The sequence below is a fragment of the Pipistrellus kuhlii genome, unplaced genomic scaffold (assembly GCF_014108245.1).
Source record: "Pipistrellus kuhlii isolate mPipKuh1 unplaced genomic scaffold, mPipKuh1.p scaffold_m20_p_33, whole genome shotgun sequence".
NCBI lineage: Eukaryota > Metazoa > Chordata > Mammalia > Chiroptera > Vespertilionidae > Pipistrellus > Pipistrellus kuhlii.
The window spans coordinates 3516076-3534635 of NW_023425533.1; the positions used below are offsets into that span (position 1 = coordinate 3516076).

Below are 18560 nucleotides of genomic sequence, written 5' to 3' on the forward strand. Positions count from 1 at the left end.
TTACCTTTTTCTTATCTGTGAAGCTCTTTATCTGACCTTCTGTTCTCAATGATAACTTTGTTGAGTAATCTTGGTTGTAGGTTCTTGCTATTCATCACTTTGCATATTTCTTGCCACTCCTTTCTGGCCTGCATAGTTTCTGTTGATAAATCAGCTGACAACTGTATGGGTGCTCTCTTGTAAGTTACTAACTGATTTTCTCTTGTATGACACCCATATAGTTGTCAGCTGATTTATCAACAGAAACTATGCAGGCCAGAAAGGAGTGGCAAGAAATATGCAAAGAAAGAAAATCAGTTAGTAACTTACAAGAGAGCACCCATACAGTTGTCAGCTGATTTATCAACAGAATATTAATATTCTCTCTTTGTCTTTAATATTAATATTGTCTTTATATTAATATTCTAATATTAATATATTAATATTCTCTCTTTGTCTTTAATATTAATTAATAAGACAATCTCTTTGTCTATAATATTAATATTATCTCTTTGTCTTTTGCTCTTGGCATTTTAATTATGATGTGTCTTGTGTGGTACTCTTTGGATTCCTTTTGTTTGGGTTCTGTGTGCTTCCTGCACTTGTAAGTCTATTTCTTTCACCAGGTGGGAGAAGTTTTTGGTCACTATTTCTTCAAGTAGGTTTTCATTATCTTGCTCTCTCTCTTCTTCTGGGACCCCCATAATTCTGATGTTGGTTCGCTTGAAGTTGTCCCAGAGACTTCTTACACTATCTTCAACTGTTTGGATTCTTTTTTTCTTTTTCTTTTTCTTTTTGCTTTTCTGGTCGAGTTTTTTTTGTTTTGTTTTGTTTTGTTTTTGTTTTGTTTGTTTGTTTGTTTGTTTGTTTTTTGCTTCCTTGTATTCCAAATCTTTGACTTAGTTATTGCAATCTCTCTAGTCTGCTTTTAGGTCTCTGTATAATATATATTTTTTTTTTATTTCAGTCAGTGTTTGCTTAATTTCTAGTTGATCCTTTTTTCATATCCTCGAGGGTCTCATTAAATTCATCAGCCTTTAATAGGAAATTCTTTAAAAACCTTATAACTGTGGTTTTGAACTCTATATCCAGTTGTTTACTTTCCTCCATTTCCTTCATTTATAATCAGCCTCTTTGTCTCCGCATTTTGGCTGCTTCCCTGAGTTGATGGAGTGGCTTTGTGTGCTAGGTGTCCTAGCAGGGCCCAGTGTCTCAGACTCCCCAGTTACCTGAGGTGGACACTCTTGGTATGCCCCTTTATGGGCTGTGTGTGCAGTCTTGTTGTAGTTAAGCCTAGATTGTTGTTAGTATCACTAGGGGTAGTTGACTTCCAGGCCAACTGGCTGTGAGGATCAGCTGTGTCTCCACTGGGGAGAGCTTCTGTGCTCAACTTGGATGGGGCTGAGTCTCAGGGTGGAGCACACAGCCCTGGTTTCCTGTCAGCCCCACCATAGGAGGCTCCTGTGTCTCAGTGTCCCAAGGCAATGGCTGCATGCACCTCAGAGAAGGCTGCCCTCGAGTTTTGCCCACTGCCAGACAGTCCAGTTTCTTTCTGAATGAGTCTGGGTATGCAAAATCTCACCCAGAACTGGATTTCAGTGCAGTTGGGAGGCTTCATTTCCTTCCTGAATGAGAAAGCTAGCCACGCACTTGCTGCCTGCCCTCTCTGAGTGCCGCAAGTAAGCCAGCTGCGTATTCAGCCTCCCCCCCTTTCCTCACGTGCAGGTCTCCACACCTCTGTCCTCCACAGCTCCTCTGGGTCTCAGTGTCCTTTTATCTTTCCTTCTAGTTGTAGAATTTCCACTCAGACAGCTTTCTGGTGGTTCTGGACGATGACCACTCTGTCTTCCAGTTGCAGTTTTGAAATTATTGTGCGAGGCAGCAGTATAGGTGTTTACCTATGCTGCCATCTTGGTGTCTCTCTCATATTACCCTGTAATATTCTTGTATTTACAAAAATGAATATGAAGAAGCCTTGCAAATATTTACATTCATAATCTTAACTTCTATGTAATAGTAAAAGAAATCTTTCTACTAACTCCTCACAAACTTCTTTGTGGTTTTATATATGTTTAAGGAGAAGGGCACACAAAAGGTGCATATTATATAAAAACTAGTATCATCACCCTTTCTTTTAAAAGTAAAAAGGAGGGAGAAATCAAGATGACGTCATAGGTAAACACCTAAACTGCTACCTTGCACAACAATTTCAAAACTACAACTAAAAGACAATACGTCTATCACCCAGAACCACGGGAAAGCTGGCTGAGTGGAAGTTCTACAGTGAGAAAGAAAGAGAAAAGAGTGTTGAGACGTGCACACGTGCTGAAAAGCTGAGGTACGAAGGAGCGCAAATAAGGCTAGTGGCAGGTGACTGGGAGCACTGCTTTTTTCAACCCGAAGGGAGACAAGCTCCCTATTACTCTGAACTCCAGTTTCTGGGGAGACACTGGGGACCCAAACTCCTATGGGGAGAAGCTGGACTATCTGCCATTGGGTCGGAAAGTGAGGGTGACTTTCTTGCAGAGGTGTGCCCAGCAATCATTGATTACTTCTCTGGGGAACGGGGCATGGGGCATGGGGACTTGAAAACATGGAGACGAAGAGATGGCTGACTGGCAGCCATCACTGTTTACAATGCCTTAGTGACTCCCTGAGACCCGACCCCGCACAATCTGCAAACCCACCCAAACTCCATGTAGTGGCTTTTGCATATAAATGACCTTCCCTATCACAGCTTAACCTAACAATCTGAAGCTCTGGTCAGGCAGCTCCAAAACCTCCAAAACTCAAGCAAAACATAGAAAACTGTAGTTCTTGCTGTAGCTCCTGCTGGATGGCCTCAGACAGTAGCTGACCTGCACCACATTGGAGATCCAGTAGCTAGTATATCTAGTGGTCAGTGTGAGACGACACCAGATTTGAACTACTCACATCTATAAGTGACACATTCAAGAGACAGACTCAGTGAGCACCAAAGCCACACTGAAACAACTTCTGCCCCATAAGTGTGTCTCCAGCATAGCAGTTCTTCCATCATAGACACAACAGGTCCTTTCTGCCAATTGGCCTGGAGGTCAATTCCTCCCAGTGACACCAACAACAATTAAGACTTAACTACAACAAGACTGTACACACAGTCCACAAAGGGGTGCACCAACAGTGTCCATCTCAGGTAACTGGGAGGCCTACCCTCTGGGACATATAGAACATCTCGCACGCAAGCCACCCTATCAACTCAGGGAAGCAGCGAAAATGTGGAGACAATGAAACAGAACACAAATTAAATAAATGGAGAAAAACAAATGAATATAGAGTTCAAAACCATGGTTATAAGGTTTTTCAAGAATTTCCTAGAAAAGGCCGATAAATTTAAGGAGACCCTCAAGAATATGAAAAAGGATCAACTAGAAATTAAGCATATACTGACTGAAATAAAAAATATTATACAAAGACCTAAAAGCAGTCTAGAGGATTGCAAGAACCAAGTCAAAGATTTGGAATACAAGGAAGCAAAAAACACTAAACCAGAAAAGCAAAAAGAAAAAGAATCCAAAAAGTTGAAGATAGTGTAAGAAGCCTCTGGGATGATTTCAAGTGTATCAACATCAGAATTATGGGGGTCTCAGAAGAAGAGAGAGAGCAAGATACTGCAAACCTATTTGAAGAAATAGTGACCAAAAACTTCTCCCACCTGGTGAAAGAAATAGACTTACAAGTGCAGGAAGCACACAGAACCCAAACAAAAGAAATCCAAAGAGGACTACATCAAGACACATCATAATTAAAATGCCAAGAGCAAAAAACAAAAAGAGAATATTAAAAGCAGCAAGAGAAAAACAGTTAGTAACCTACAAGAGAGCACCCATACAGTTGTTAGCTGATTTATCAACAGAAACTATGCAGACCACATGGAAGTGGCAAGAAATATTCAAAGTGATGAATAGCAAGAACCTATAACCACGATTACTCAACAAAGTTATCATTGAGAACAGAAGGTCAGATAAAGAGCTTCACAGATAAGAAAAAGGTAAAGTAGTTCATCATCACCAAACCAGAATTATTTGAAATGCTGAAAGGTATTCTTTAAGAAGAGGAAGAAGAAGGAAAAAGTAAAGATAAAAAGTATAAACAACAAATACATATCTATCAAGTGAATCTAAAAACTAAAGGAATAAAGACTCTGATGAACAGAATAAACTGATGAATATAATAAAATTAGGGGCATAGAATGGGAGTGGATTGATAATTCTCAGTGGGAAAAGGGTGTGAGGGTATGGGAAGAGACTGGACAAAAATCGTACACTTATGGATGACAGTAGTGGGGAGGTAAGGGCAGAGGATGGGGTGGGAACCGGGTGGAGGGGAGTTATGAGGGGGGAGGAGAAACAATTGTAATAATCTGAACAATAAAGATTTATTAAATTTTAAAAATAATAAAGGAATTTTTAAAGGCAAAAATAAAATAAAAGTAAAAAGGAACTCTTACCATTAATTTTCTTTTTATTCCCATGGCTCTGCCTTTATTTTACTGTATTAACTAACATTTTGGTTAGTTGGAATTTCTCCTACTATTTTTAGTGTTGTTCTTGTGTTCTGAGATAATGCTTTTATGAATTATTTGTAAATTTTCCACTCTTATATAGAATTTTTTAAATTTCAGTATCTTTTTGGAATTTAAATAGGATCAATCGTTAAAGTGATTTCTGGCGGGGTGGAGGAGGGGGATGGGACAGGGGAAGAATGCCATTTCCAACTGGCTGAGTACATTCACAGTAGCACAATATGTTCATTGTACTCAATATGCAGGCAGCCTAGCTTTGGAGAAATAGCATGAATTGAGGATTTTGTAAACCATTGCCAATGACATCTACCAAAAATCACCAATCCCAGCAATTCAAGCAAAGCTACTTTTCCCATGTTCACATTTTTCTATATACAGGGCCATGTTGATTAGTAAATGGAGTATCCAGGAAATGTGGGCAGGCAGAAAAATGGGAGTATTTCAGCTACCTGTAGAAGTAAAGTCATGAGTATTATCATAGCACCTCTAGTAGTTTACCTGAATGGCTTTTACACCAGATCTCCAAGGGTTCCTCCCAGAATTTTCTGGGGCTTGTGCCTGCATTTGAAAGGCAGACTGTTATACTGATGTTCTTTTAACTGTGTTTATTAAAATTCCACAACACTCCCTTGGCCAGGTAGCTCAACTGATTAGAGCGCCATTCCAATACACCAAGGTTGTGGGTTCAATCCCTGGTCAGGGAACATACAAGAATCAACCAATGAATGCATAAGTGAGTGGAACAACAAATCAATGTTTCTCTCTCTTTCCTTCCCTCTCTAAAGTAAATTTAAAAAATTAACTCCAAGACGTCGCTGTCACCTCAGAAAATATTAAATAGCCATTAATAAATTTTAATTTTGCAAAGAATAGATTTTTATTTTAAACTTTTCTTACCTATGGAAATTGTTGCAGTTTTCCAAAAATGTTTTGACAAGTTTCCATGGATCTGTTTGAGCAGTGGAAATTTTCACTGTTAGCTGAAAGCAAAGTGCCTTCTCCTAGTATAACAATTTTTCTGCATAGTCAGGTCACTTCTGGGTGTCCATGAAAGAGCTACACACAACTAGAGCTCTCAATATGGAATTTGAATTTAAAATAAATTTCCTCCCCTGGTTCTCAGAGATCGGTGAACGATAAAGAAATTGAACAAGTACACCAGTGTAGCCATGGGACAAGACTGATTCTGGGTAAATCTTCCTAGGTATTGTGGGTTCAAGGAAGAGTTTTAATGCTTGAATTCTACCATGTACCTTTCTCCTCATGACTTTATACTGAGAAAATTATGCACACAAGGACAAATTAGAACAGCAAGCAAAGTGTCATTTGTTAATAAAAGCTTGATTTGAGAATTCAGAATATGCTCAGTAACTCTTCCTCCCCTCTTTCTATCACTCTGTTTCAGGGTTCTCTGGTTAAAAAAAAAAAAAAAAAAAAAATAGGTCCTGATAGGGTTGCTCAGCTGGTTAGCATTGTCCTGAGATACCAAGGTTGCAGGTTTGTTTCTCTCCCTCTGTTTCTCTATAAATCAATTAATAAAAAAATTACTGTAAAATGAAGCTTAAGTTACTCCTCCCTTCTGATTCTGAGAAGCTTTTAAAAAAAAATTGGGCCTGACTTAATCATCCAGAGCCAGTGGAACCGATTACTGTGTACAGTCAAAAATGTGTATTGCTTTTCATTGTGATGACCCTGCTCACTGGTGACAGGTAGCTTAAAACTTGATCTCAGACCAATCAGATTACTAGCTCTGATGCAGGAAGATCTTAGAAAGGAGTATATCAAGAACCTGGAATTGTGAGTAAAGTATTGGCTCTCCACCATCAACCAAGATTGAAGCATGGAGAGAGGGTTAAAAATGTACCCTTCCCTAGCCCAGTGGTGTGGCTCAAAGGTTGAGCATTGACCTATGAACCAGGAGGTCATGGCTCAATTCCTGGTCAGGGCATATGTCCAGATTTCAAGCTCAATCCCTAGTGTAGGGTGTGCAGGAGGCAGCCAATCAATGATTCTCTCATTATTGATGTGTCTATCTCTCCCTTTCCCTTCCTCTCTGAAATCAATAAAAGTATTTTAAAAACAAAAATATAATAAAAATGTTCCCCTCCCCTAACATTAGGAAGAGTATACTTGCTGTTCCACATATGTCTGTTGGGTGAAGTTGGTTTCAATGATGACTCCCTCTTGGGTTGCCATGTGATAAGAGAGTGAAGAAGAATTGACAGCAGAAAAGAAAATTTAGTGCCACCTGGAGATCTAATGTTCCAGGAGGAAGTAACAAGATTTTCCTTTCAGCAGAACCAAGTTTGCCAGGGCTTCAGTGCCACACAGGGACTAAGGAGGGGGTCTCTGGACTGAATTACTTGTTATCTCAACAGTCTTTATGTTGTTGCAATTGTTAAAATTGAGGGGATACCAGCCTCTGGTACTGACAATCAAGCCTGCATTTTCTACTCCCAGAGTTATGTCAAGGGACAGACATTTTATCTTACTACTTCCCTCAGTGCCTGCAAATAGTTTCTGCCATCAGAACCCATACTGATGACACACACACATCTGCACCTCCCAATCTGTACTAAGGACAGAGTTGCCCTTTTGTGCACTTGACGGTTACGTACACCATGAGATGAGTGGCTAAATCAAGCTGGCTGTGAGTACAGAACAGTGGCTAATTTCTCAGCAGTGCATGCAGCTTAGCTGAGGAGATCATGTTCATCTCTCCTCTAACCTGCCATCTAACATTTGATTTGATTTTTGGCATGTGCTGGAGATGTGATTATCTTGGGTTCCCAGTCCTGATAACTTGCTGCCATTTCTTTTAGAAGGATCTTTAATAGTTTACTGATGATATAACGTTGGCCACAGTAGAAGCAGCAGTCTTGTCAGAGTGCAGTAATGTGGCCTTCAAACCATAAGCCAACTCCTAGATTATAGATGCTTTGTGTTTAGCTAGACCTCAGGGCCCTGAACAATTGCAAGTGTTAAAGAAAAACACTAGACTCAATGTAAGATTCTGAGGTCCAGTCTTGACTCCTGCAGTGACTTTCTTTATAACCTTGAGCAAGTTACTTCCCTTCCCATTATCTTCAATTTCCACATTGAATAATGGGGACATATCATGGGGAATATAAAGAGTTTCAAATGAGGTCATTGATATAAAATCGCTCTAAAATGCAGAAAAAAATTTAGCACCTGAGTAACGCAAGCATATTAATATTCACAGGATAGTGAAGGACAAAGATGTACAGTTCAAGATTCTTGAAAGTATTTATGGAGAAAAGCAAGTGTCTTAGCCCAGGTCTTACACACAAGCCTTAGGTGAGAGTGTGGACATTGCCTCCCTTGGGGTAAGACAGTGGGCTTGAAGACACCAGGGACCTAATAGATAGGGAGAGAGTCAAAGATGTAACTACTGAAATGATAGCATGTGTCAAAAAATAATGATATGTGTATACACACACTACACACATACACATGTATATCACATCTATAATGTGCTAAATACTCTGCTAAGTCGTGTGTGTGTGTGTGTGTGATCTCATTTAATCATAATAACAATCCTGTGAAATAAGTATGATTATCATCCCTATATTATAGATGAAGAAACTAAGGCTTAGAGATCAATTTGCTATTTTTTTCATGGTCACTTAGCTAGCAAGGAGGAGGACCAGTATTTACTTGTAAACTCAGGTCTAGTGTGACTCCAGAGCCTGTCCTGATAATCACCAGGCTGGCCATAGAATCCTTAGGGTGGATGAGCCTCCTGATCCCTTTTCTGGTGCCATAGGTCTAGGCTCAGTCTAGAGCTCAGCCACTACAGGTTGTTGCCTCTCATGCTGTTAATGGACACTAGTTGAATTGCTAGGGACTTGCAGCTGGCTCTTCTCTTTCAGATATGGCAGACCTTCAATAACCCAGAGCCTGATTCCACCTTGTTCTTGTGCTCTCCCTCAACCCTCTTTAATTCATACTTGGCCCCAGGCCCCAAGTGCTTCTGGTAATGGAGATAGAAATGCCTTAGCATGGCAGTTTGTGTGCTTCTTTCACATAGGCCATGGGTTACCAGGCAAGCTGCGGGCCCTTATAGGACTCTTAGGACTTCTTTGGGAGAATGAGTAGAAGAGTAGGAGGGACCCAGTAGTTAAAAGCCAGGACTCTATCTACACTGTCTGGGGCCTCCCCACTTCACCTCTATGAGCCCATTCCCCATCTGTAAACATAATAATAGCACAACTCACCCTGCTTGGGGCTTTTGAATCTTGTTTAGCATAAAACAGCTCACTATGGGAGAGCTCAACAATTGATAGTTCCTCAGACTGGGCCCAGACTGCAGATGGGAAGCACCACACTCAGCCAGGGCCCATTATACTCAGAAGCCACAGAGTGGAACAGAAGTCCCTTATGTGCCCCTCTCCTCTGGTAGCCCTGTGACTGTATCCCAGGTTCTGTGAGAGCATCCCACTTCCCTTCAGGAAGACCCCAAATATCCCTCAGTGATCCCTCAGCTTTTCCTGGTCCAGAATTCTTCCTAACCTCTGATTCACTTCCTTACACCCAGAACTGCAACATTTTCTCTTCTGCTCTCCAAGAGACTTACTCTTCACGAAGCCTTATAGATTGCACCTCCTAAAAGCATGGGGCTCTAGAATGAGTCAAGTCTGAATGCTGTCCTGATTTTTATAATTGGTGTAACCTAGGGCAAATGTGGGCATCTCTCAAATCATGTCTCAGCCAATTATTCACTGTGTGAACTTAACCTCCCTGAACCTGTTTTCTCATCTATAAAATGAGGATAAAACTAGTACTTAAGTCTCAGGATTGTTGTAAGGATTAAATGAGGGACACAGGTAGTCCTGGCCATGTGACTCGGTTGGAGCATTGTCTCATACACCAACAGGTTGTGGTTTTGATTCCCAGTCAGGGTGGGTACAAAAAGCAACCAATAGATGTTTCTCACATGGATGTTTCTCTCTTCCTTCCTCTTTCTCTAAAAATCATCAACAAAAGGGGACATATGTAATACTTGCAACATAAAGATTTAAAAAATAAAAATACAGGGAGCAACAATAAAAAATGCACCATGTCTAAAATTAATAATAAAATAAAAATCATCAATAAAAATTGAGGAATGCAGGTAAAGTGCCTCACGCTTAGAAGGTGTTACAGATGATCTGTGATTTTTGGTAAGGTTTTTTGAAAAAACAAAAACAAAAACAAAAACAGAAACAACAACAACAACAACAAAAAAAAACCCAAAACCTCAGTCTCCCTAATTGTAGCTATATCTCAGGATTGTTATTTTAAGTGAGTTAATCCATGTAAGGTTCCTAGCCATGCACCCAAATCTATAGTAATAATTCAATAATTATCAGTTGTTATAACTCCTAACCACCATATTGCCTAGCCTTCTCTGGACAGGAAAAGCCCATTCATCTACCTCAGTGGATATTATCACCTTCTACCCACCCACCTCTAACTTTGCCTATGTGGTTATCCAGTGAGCATTTTTTCCTCTATCCTCCCAGTCCTCTTCTGTAAATTGGTAGCACAAGTTCACTGTTCTGTCCTGTCAGAGGCCTGGAGTTAGTTATTGTGTTTTGGTTTTACACTATAGCTTGAAAGGCTTGTAGCAACCTCTATGCAAAACGCATACCCATGTACAAAAACCTTGCTAACTCTTATTTTTCTCATTCTTAAATGGGCATAATAACTGTGCCTATCTTCTAGGATTGTTGTGATTACAGTACCATAGAGGAACCATAGCTGTAACATGAGTAGCAAGTGCCTTGCAAAGAGTATTGTGGCTACTACTTACTAAGCCAAGCTTTTGTGTTTGGGTTTGTGTACTTGCCTAGAGGTTGCCACAAGCCTTCGCAGCTGGGAATAAACACAAAACACAGTAACAAACAGGTCAAGAGAGTGAATTCAGGCCATCTAACAACCTTGTTTGGGAATAAGATTGGCAAACATTTTACAATAGGGGTCTGGGGTGGAAGGGAGACAAACTGCCCACTAGACAATCACACAGGCACAATTAGGGACAGGAATGAAAGGTGGGAGTTGGTAACACCCACTGGGATAGGTGAGGGGGTTTTCTTTGCCCAGAGACAAAGGGACAAAGGAGAATAGGCAACATTTAATGAGTATGTGCAGTGCATGCTTGCGTGTGTGTGTGTGTGTGTGTGTGTGTGTGTGTGATATGATAAGAGATTACAGAGCTGGTTGTGAGAGCAGAGAGTTGACCTTGACACCTGACCTGAGGGGAGTGGGCCCATGGATAGAGCCAGCATTGCGGCAGATATGGGATTTGAAGCCAGGTGCTTCTCCTCCAAAGCCCATGCTCTTAATCAGTATAATATTAATGCTTGGCACAGAATAGGTGCCCAATAAATATTTGTTTAATGAAAGAATCATATTGTTGCCTCTTTATGGAAAGTTTTTTACCTCCATCTCTAGCTGGGCCCAGCTCAAATGCAGCCTCATGTTCAACCAATGTACCCTCTCTCTCTGTTACTATGGGGTGCAGGAAACAGGAGGCATCTGTGCTGGGGTCTGAAGTATGGAACACTAGGATGGATTAGTAGGATGGACCTGGAAGAAAGACTCTGGGTTTTGCACAGATATTTTTCCTTCTGAGTTTGTACACTGGTCTTGAAGTTATTATAAGGACTGGATATACCCAGCACAAAGTAACTCACACTGGGCTCTGATTAGTCAGAACAGTAAATTCCAATTACTTAGCAACCATGTGTACAGAGGACTGAAGTAATTTTTGAGCTATGAAATGCTGGGAGCTTAGAACCCAAAACAAGGATTTTAAATGGAACACTGAACATGTTAAAGCACTAATCCCCATTAGACTTCAGATCAATTATATTTTAACCCTTGGGACAGTGGATTCCAAGTAGCCTTCCCACAATCCAGGAATCCCTGGCTGGTGCCTTACAGAAGGGAATGGAGAGGCTTTGTTTACAAGAGAGAGGACACCATGATGGGAATTCTATGCCTCCCCTCCCCCTGGATTGTGGCTTCCATGAGAACAGCTCCAGCTCTATTTGGTTTGTATATGGAATATCTATATTCAATTCAAAGGAAGAGTGTTCCTGCTAAAGCACAAAAAATAAGTTTTGAAACCTCTGTCCCAAGAAGCCATATTTTGCCTCTATTTTGTGTTTTGTTTTGTTTTATTTTGTTTGTTTGTTTGTTTGTTTGTTTATGAGGAGCAAACATTGCAAATATGTTGTGACTGATAAACCATCAAATGGTGTCAGGGAGATCAGGTGTAGAGGACTGACAAATCAGTCATTAGTTGAGTAAACCAGTCATTAGCTATCTTGAGCCTACAAAGCTTATTTCTGTTATAAAATTAATAAAACCACTGCTACAACTATGATTACTATGACTGCAACCACTTATTGAGTGTTTTTATTATGTGCCGAGAGCTGTGCTAAGTACTTTACATATATTATTTCATTGACTCACACCAACCCTGAGAGGAAGTGTCATTATTTCCCCCATTTTACAGATGAGGAGACTGGAGCTCAGCATGGATAAGTAACTTTCCCAAGATCATACAGCTAGACATAGTAGATTCCACTTTACTTACAAGCACAAATGAAATCAACTAAAGCCATATAGCAGTCAAAGGTCAACTGCCTGACAGTAATAAGGAATAAGGTTAAATGTTGAACAATAGATGGCACCACTGTGTGAATTTGATTGCCTACTCAAGGCTGAGTCCAATTCAAGGAACTCCAGCAGGGCTCAGAACTGAAGTAGCCTGTCACAAATTGATGGAAGAGGGAAGGAAAGATGGCTAGCATTTTATTCTTGAATCAGACTGTGTTACTCTATCCTGTTTGTAGCTAAGCAAATAAATGGGAAGCCAGTAAGGGAAGGAACAGAGGAAATTCTGTCAAGAACTGCTTTAAAAGGACCTTATTGCCCCCCCCCCCCAACATTTCCTGAGTGTCTGCTTTGTGCTAGGCAGTGTGCTGTGCAATGAAGTCACGTGGAGATATTAAACACAGCCCTATCTTGTTGCGTAAGAAGTGGGAAGATGCTATAGTAAAGGAGGCACTGAATGTAATGGGGACACCCATCCTAGACTTAGAGGTCTGGAAGGATTTTCACAGGATAGATGTCTAAGCTAGTTTTATTGGTTGAATAAATTTATCAGACAGGTAAAAGTGGAAGAGCATTCCAATCATAGACTTAAAGCTATGATTGAAATAGATGTGAAAAAAAGCATGATACATTCAAGGACAGTCAGCATATCTTTCAAGTGTTGAGAGATGAGTCTGAGGAGACAGACAAGTGAAGAATAAGATACAAACTTCCAGTTATAAAATAAGTCGCAGGATATAGTGTACACCATGTGGGAAATAGTATTATAATATTGTGATAATTTTTTATGGTGTCAGATGGGCTCTAGACTTATTGTGGTGATCACATTGTAAGGTAGATAAATGTCAAATCACAATTTTGTACACCTGAAACTAATATAGTATTGTATGTCAACTGCATTTTAATTTAAAAAAATTTTAAAGAGAGATAGGCAACAACCGAATAATTGGACAGCTTGGAATATCAAGTTAAGAAATTGATTTGTGAATCTATGAGTAGAGAGGCAATAGATTTTCAAGAGGATCTGTGATTTTTTTTAAAGGAGAAGTTTTCAAATATTGGTGAGGCAATGAAGAGCCATGGTAGGCCTTTAAACAGGGGTGCAACATGATCTGACATGGTGGCCACTGTGGAGGATGAATTGCAGAGGACCACGCTGGAGCATGAAAATTATCTGATGAGTACTTGGGATAGGGGCAATGCATGAGAGCCTGAACTGTGGAAGTAAAACTGATAGGACTGAGTAGCCCCTAAGCTCTCCTCCCCATATGTACACGCTCATTTCCAAGGCTGAAATCTCTCACCCCTCTACCCCAACTCATAGTCCTATTCTCAATTTTCAAGCTATATTTTGGGGGCGTTTTTGCCCTCTTTCCATGTGTCTTTGAAGTTTAATCTAGCCTGATTTCACAAATTGACATAGAGGGCCTGGCCTGTGCTGGGGCCTCTGGACCTACATCCCCATCTGTAAACTGACCTCAGATAGAGCAAGAATTGGCCTTGAGCTGGTCTCTGACCCTGTGCCCACGGCCTCACAACATGAACAGAGTTCAGTTAAGAAATCAGCAGTTACAGGAAAAAGGCAAACATCATCTAGTTTATTTTTCTCCTGATTCATCTCATGCCAACAGAGACTGCAGTTGATAGCAGCCAAAATGAGGGTAGGTCCCCAAAGCAAGCTGATTCTCTAGATGCCCTCCTTCTTGTTGCAAGGCCCATCATAAAAGCATTTCAACTCTGCTTAAACATGGTGTTGGTATCCCTGGAGGTGAAGCCTGAAGTCAATTTTTCCACAGGGAGACAGGACTACGTGGCCACCTGAAAGGCTGGGGAGTCAAAGAGCCCTGAAGAGTGAGACTGTTGCCCTCTTCATGACCATTCTTTGTTTTGTTCTGTTTCCTGGGGGCTTCATAAAGCAGATCTTCCTTCCCCTATAGCTACTTGTACCCTCCCACTGTCAACACAACAGCAACCCAGACAATGAGATGCCAGAGACCTGTACTTACAATCCAGTTGGATATAGCCAGGGTAAGTTGGTACTTGAGGACCCAACTTTCAATCCAGAGAGCTACGCCTGGAGATTCCTGGCTAATCAATGCCCTGGAGCCTTGCCAGGCATATGAAACCCTAATCAGACTCTGGCTCAGTTTGAACAGGTAAGGGATGGGGAAAGAGGATGACTTGTGACTCTGTGTGGTGCTGTCCCTAGTATCCTCACACACATTTATGGCCCCTTTTTATTTGCCTCCTTTTCCTCCTTTTTCTTCTTAGTCCTCCTCCTCTTCTTCATCGTCCTCCTCATCCTCTTCACTGTCTGAGTCTTCATACAGATTGATAGTCGCCTGGACAGGAAAGTTCTGCAGTAAAATCTCCCCATAACTGTACAGGTAGTCGAAGGAGCGGGATTTAGGCCAGAAGAGCCTGTGGACAGAGAAAAAGCATGGCCCCTACCTTAGACAGGTCTCTTATGTACAGAGGGGTCAGTAGGACCATAGAGGAAGCCAGACCCTAAAATTTTTGTCCTACCCACAATAATGGTGTGAGACAGAAAGGAAAAAAGAGAGCTATGTAACAGAATTTTCTGAATTGTTGCAAAATGGCTCCAGGCAGAAAGGTAACATCTGGTGGGCCTATAACTTTGGGGATCTGCAACCCCAGCATCTATCAATTCTGACACTGATTTCACCCTCACCTCAGAAGGTCTCTACCCCAAAATTATGTAGATTTCTCCTGTGTCCACCATCTCCTACTAAGGTTCTTTCACTGATCTATCCATAAAGTCTCATTCTTAGGAATCATTGACAATGCCTCTAGGGAAGGCAACCTTGGCAAAGTTCCTAACTTCTCTGGGCTTCAGTTTTCTGGTTTATGAAATAGTGATCATAGCAGTGCCTCCCTCCTCCTGATACACAAGGCTGTTGTGAGGGTTTGAAGAGCTAATAAACCTATGTAAAGTTATAAGCTTGGTGCCAGGAGCTTACCTGACAGGATGATGGAACTTGGAGTCAGCTTTGGTGACCTCAGCACTTGTTGCCCCATCAGTGGCCTGTTCAAAGCAAAAGCTAGCATGTGGCTCAAAGTACATGCAAGATAACTGCCTCCTCTTTATCAGGGGTCAGAAACCTTTAGGTAAGATGATCTAGAAAGAGACCTTAGACATCTCTGGGGTCCAGCTCTTGCCCCACTCCCACCAAAGGGGTCTGTCCTGGCTTTGCTTGAAAAACTAGTGGAAAGAATCCTGGGGCTTGTTAACTTTCCTCTCCCTGTTCTAACACATGTTTGGAGATTGCCCAGGGGACAGAGTTCTACTGGAACAGCAAAGATTTGGGGTGAGGAGTGGGGGAAGAGCACTGGGGTTAAGTGCCAGGAAACCAGGATTCTAGCAGCAGTTCTACCATAGCCTAACTTTGGAGTCTGTTCATACCCTCCCCTATTTTGGGCCTCAGTCTCTTTATCTTTAAATTACACAGAAATCTCAGGTCAGCCTTCCTTCTAGAGCTGTTGTGAGAATCAAATGTGAGCAAGGCTGCAAAGATGGTTTCCCAGATATGCAGACCTGGACTGAGATCAGGGGCTCTCTGGGAAGGGACCTGGTCAGTGTGAATGCAAGTGGCTACATGCAAACATGTGTAACAGGGGCTCAAACTTACCAAATCCACAAGTTTCCTCACCTGCCTTGGAGGATCATTTGTAGAGTACAGCCAGGGTCTCCAAAGACAAACCCCTCTAGGACATAGAGGAGAGATCTATCAGTGAAGGAAGGAGACTGAAAAGTAGGCTCCCTGAGATAACAAAAAGGCCTCCAAAAACACTTGACTTGGATGCCATCTATTTCAGGAAGCCTTTCCTAAGGAACTTGAGCCCACATCAGGACAGATCCCTTCTTCTCTGCTTCAACAATGTTATCATTACTCTTATCACAGTTTTGTAATTGTTTACTTGCCTTTGAGCTTCTTAAGGGTAGATTTATGTTTGATCATATCTGGTTCCCCAGCAGCTATCACAGTGCCTGGTACACAGTAGGCATTTCAGTAAATATTTGTTGAATTTCTTAAATATTTGGAGGAATGAATGAGGGTTGGGTGGAGAATATCTTACCTCCTGCTCCAAGAAGCAGAGGTCAGAGTCCTCCCACCTTCCTGGGATGGGGAAAGGGGCCAGAAATATTCCTGGGCCAACTGCTTCCCCAGTAGACTTCCATAAGTAGGGGGAAAGCAAATAGAAATCTTATAGTGTGGTCAGGAAATAGACACTCCCCCAGTCAAAGACTTCTTGGTACTTTGGCCCTCTTTCCCTTCATCTGCAGCCTAAGTCATGTTAAACCCAGGTTTCATAGCATTCTCCTGTGTGCCTCTCAGTTGACTGAGCAACTTTACCCATGAGGGCCTGGCTGCTCAGCTTTCAGCTTTGGCAATGGCCACTGTCCCCAAGTCCCCTCCTGTCATCCAGAAGGATTAGTGAGGCGAAAAGTCAGTTGAGATATTCCAGCCAAGATGTGGAGGGGATGGTTTCTGAGCGTTATGAGGCTTTAGCCTTTTTTTGTTCTTCACAGAGCACAGGGCCACCTTTTTCCCCCAGGAAACCCACTAAAGTCAAAGTTCAGGTTGCCAAAGGCCAAGTTCCACTTACCTTTTACTCCCATCTACTTCTTGTCCAGAGAAAGGAAGGAGTGATGGGCTTAACAAGGCAGGGAGTGCCAGGGGAGCCTGTGCTAGAGCTGGAGCTACACTTAATGTCAGGGCTGGGACAGGGACAGCAGCAGCAGTGGGAGCAGAAGGATCCATTCTTAGGGTGTTAAGACCAGGCAGGCTGTGAGGGCTTATATTTCTCAGAACCTGCTGCACTCTTGGCCTTTCCTGGTTGACCCTTTATAAGACCTGACTGGACTCATAAATTATTCAGGGAAGTACAGAGATGGGGGACTTGAAGGGGGGGGGGTGAAGATTTAAGAAAGGCACTGAAGGAGGGAGAACTGGGTTACTGGGTGTGAAATCTCTCCCAGTTGAATAAACAGAGTCAGTGGGGGAAGGGGGGGTGAGAGGCTACTTTACCTCCAAGTCAGAAAGAAAAACACAGAAGGGGAAAATCACACACCATTTGTGTGAATACCCCAGGCAGCAGCAAAGCCGGAGGGGGGAAAGGTGGGAAGCTCATTAGTATCTGAAACCACAGAAAGTTGTCAGGCACAGAGGGCTGGACAGACAGGTCTTTAGCACAGCTTGTTCCCAACAAGAAGGACAATTGACTGGCTAAGGAGAGTGGGGAAGTCACCCGTTATTTCAGCTCAAACTCCAAATATATTTGCCAGGTGCATCTGATACAGGGTGGCTGCCACTAAGCATACCACCTGGATTAGGAAAGACAGAGGTTCTGGGTAGAGCAGGTATAGTTGCCCTTGGGCTAAACCTCAAATTTCCTGCCATGCCCTCCTTTTTACTTGTTAGCTCTTTTGCAAAAGTGTCAGAATCCCCTTTCCAGCCTCAGCAGTAAGTGGTTCTGTAAAGGAATGCAGGCAGCATTGTCAGGACTTCCAGGTCAGATTCCAAATTTTACAGTTCAGAAGCCAGGATTCTGGGAGAGGCAGAGTTTTGCCCAGCTACTAAGCTGCCAAAGGACTATCCCTGGTTCCATGGCTTTCACTTCCCTCACATGTAAGAGGAAGGTGTGAGCCCAGTGGTCCCAAAAGGCCCTGCAGCCTGAACACTCTGTGACAGGGGCTGGGTAAATGTGTACTGACCCCAGGCAAGCCTAGAGGCTCAAGCACAGCCCTTGGCCTTCGCCAGTCTTCTGAGCTTTAGACAAAAAGCTTCCAGTTACAACTACTGGCAGGTTCCTTGTGCTTTGGAAGTCCAAAAATATTCTTCCTGACCTCAGTGTCCAGTGCACCATAACGAATTTAGCTTCTTGGATATTCATTACAGTCAGGTTTGTAATGGTGAAAAATTAGAAACAACCTCAAATGTCCAATAATAGGAAACTGGTTAGATTAATTAGAGTAAGTCCTTGCAACTGAATACTAAGCAGGCACTCACAATCATGTTCTAGGAAGTATAATTATCCACAGAGAAAGTGAAAAAAATCAGGTGCTAAAATAGGATAAATTATATGACTGGAGGGCTCCTCTTTTCTCTGTTCACCTCCTTCCATCCCCCCACCTCTACCTCACTTCAAATTTCAGCCCCACTGTGTTCTTTACAAAAAAGGAAAATTGGAAACAACCTAAATGTCTCATTTTAGAAAGTTGTTTAAATAAATCATTGAACAGTTATACAATTTTGTATTAAAATTGACTTGGTAGAAGATTGGGGAAATGTCAATGTATTGAAGAAAGAAAAGAAGAAGCCTCTACAATATTACTCATAGTAGGATCACATTTTGGTAAGGAAAAAGT

At 41.8% G+C, this 18560-nt stretch overlaps 1 protein-coding gene across 1 annotated transcript; it reads right to left on the reverse strand.

Annotated features, from left to right (window-relative positions):
* Nucleotides 1-13746: 13746 nt before the first annotated feature.
* Nucleotides 13747-15516, reverse strand: RIPPLY1 (ripply transcriptional repressor 1). The gene is made up of 2 exons (XM_036460757.2): nucleotides 15151-15516; nucleotides 13747-14590 (listed from the first exon to the last, which is right to left on the reverse strand). Exons 1-2 carry the CDS (start codon nucleotides 15252-15254, stop codon nucleotides 14437-14439), a joined length of 258 nt encoding a protein of 85 aa, XP_036316650.2. The 5' UTR covers nucleotides 15255-15516; the 3' UTR covers nucleotides 13747-14436.
* Between the last annotated feature and the right edge of the window lie 3044 nt (nucleotides 15517-18560).

Excerpts from the sequence above, each read along its gene's own strand:
- RIPPLY1 (XM_036460757.2), bottom strand. The coding sequence starts at position 15,254 with ATGTACTTTGAGCCACATGCTAGCTTTTGCTTTGAACAGGCCACTGAT. Across the intron at positions 14,591-15,150 it reads AAGTTCCATCATCCTGTCAG|GCTCTTCTGGCCTAAATCCC; the intron begins GTAAGCTCCTGG and ends CTCTGTCCACAG.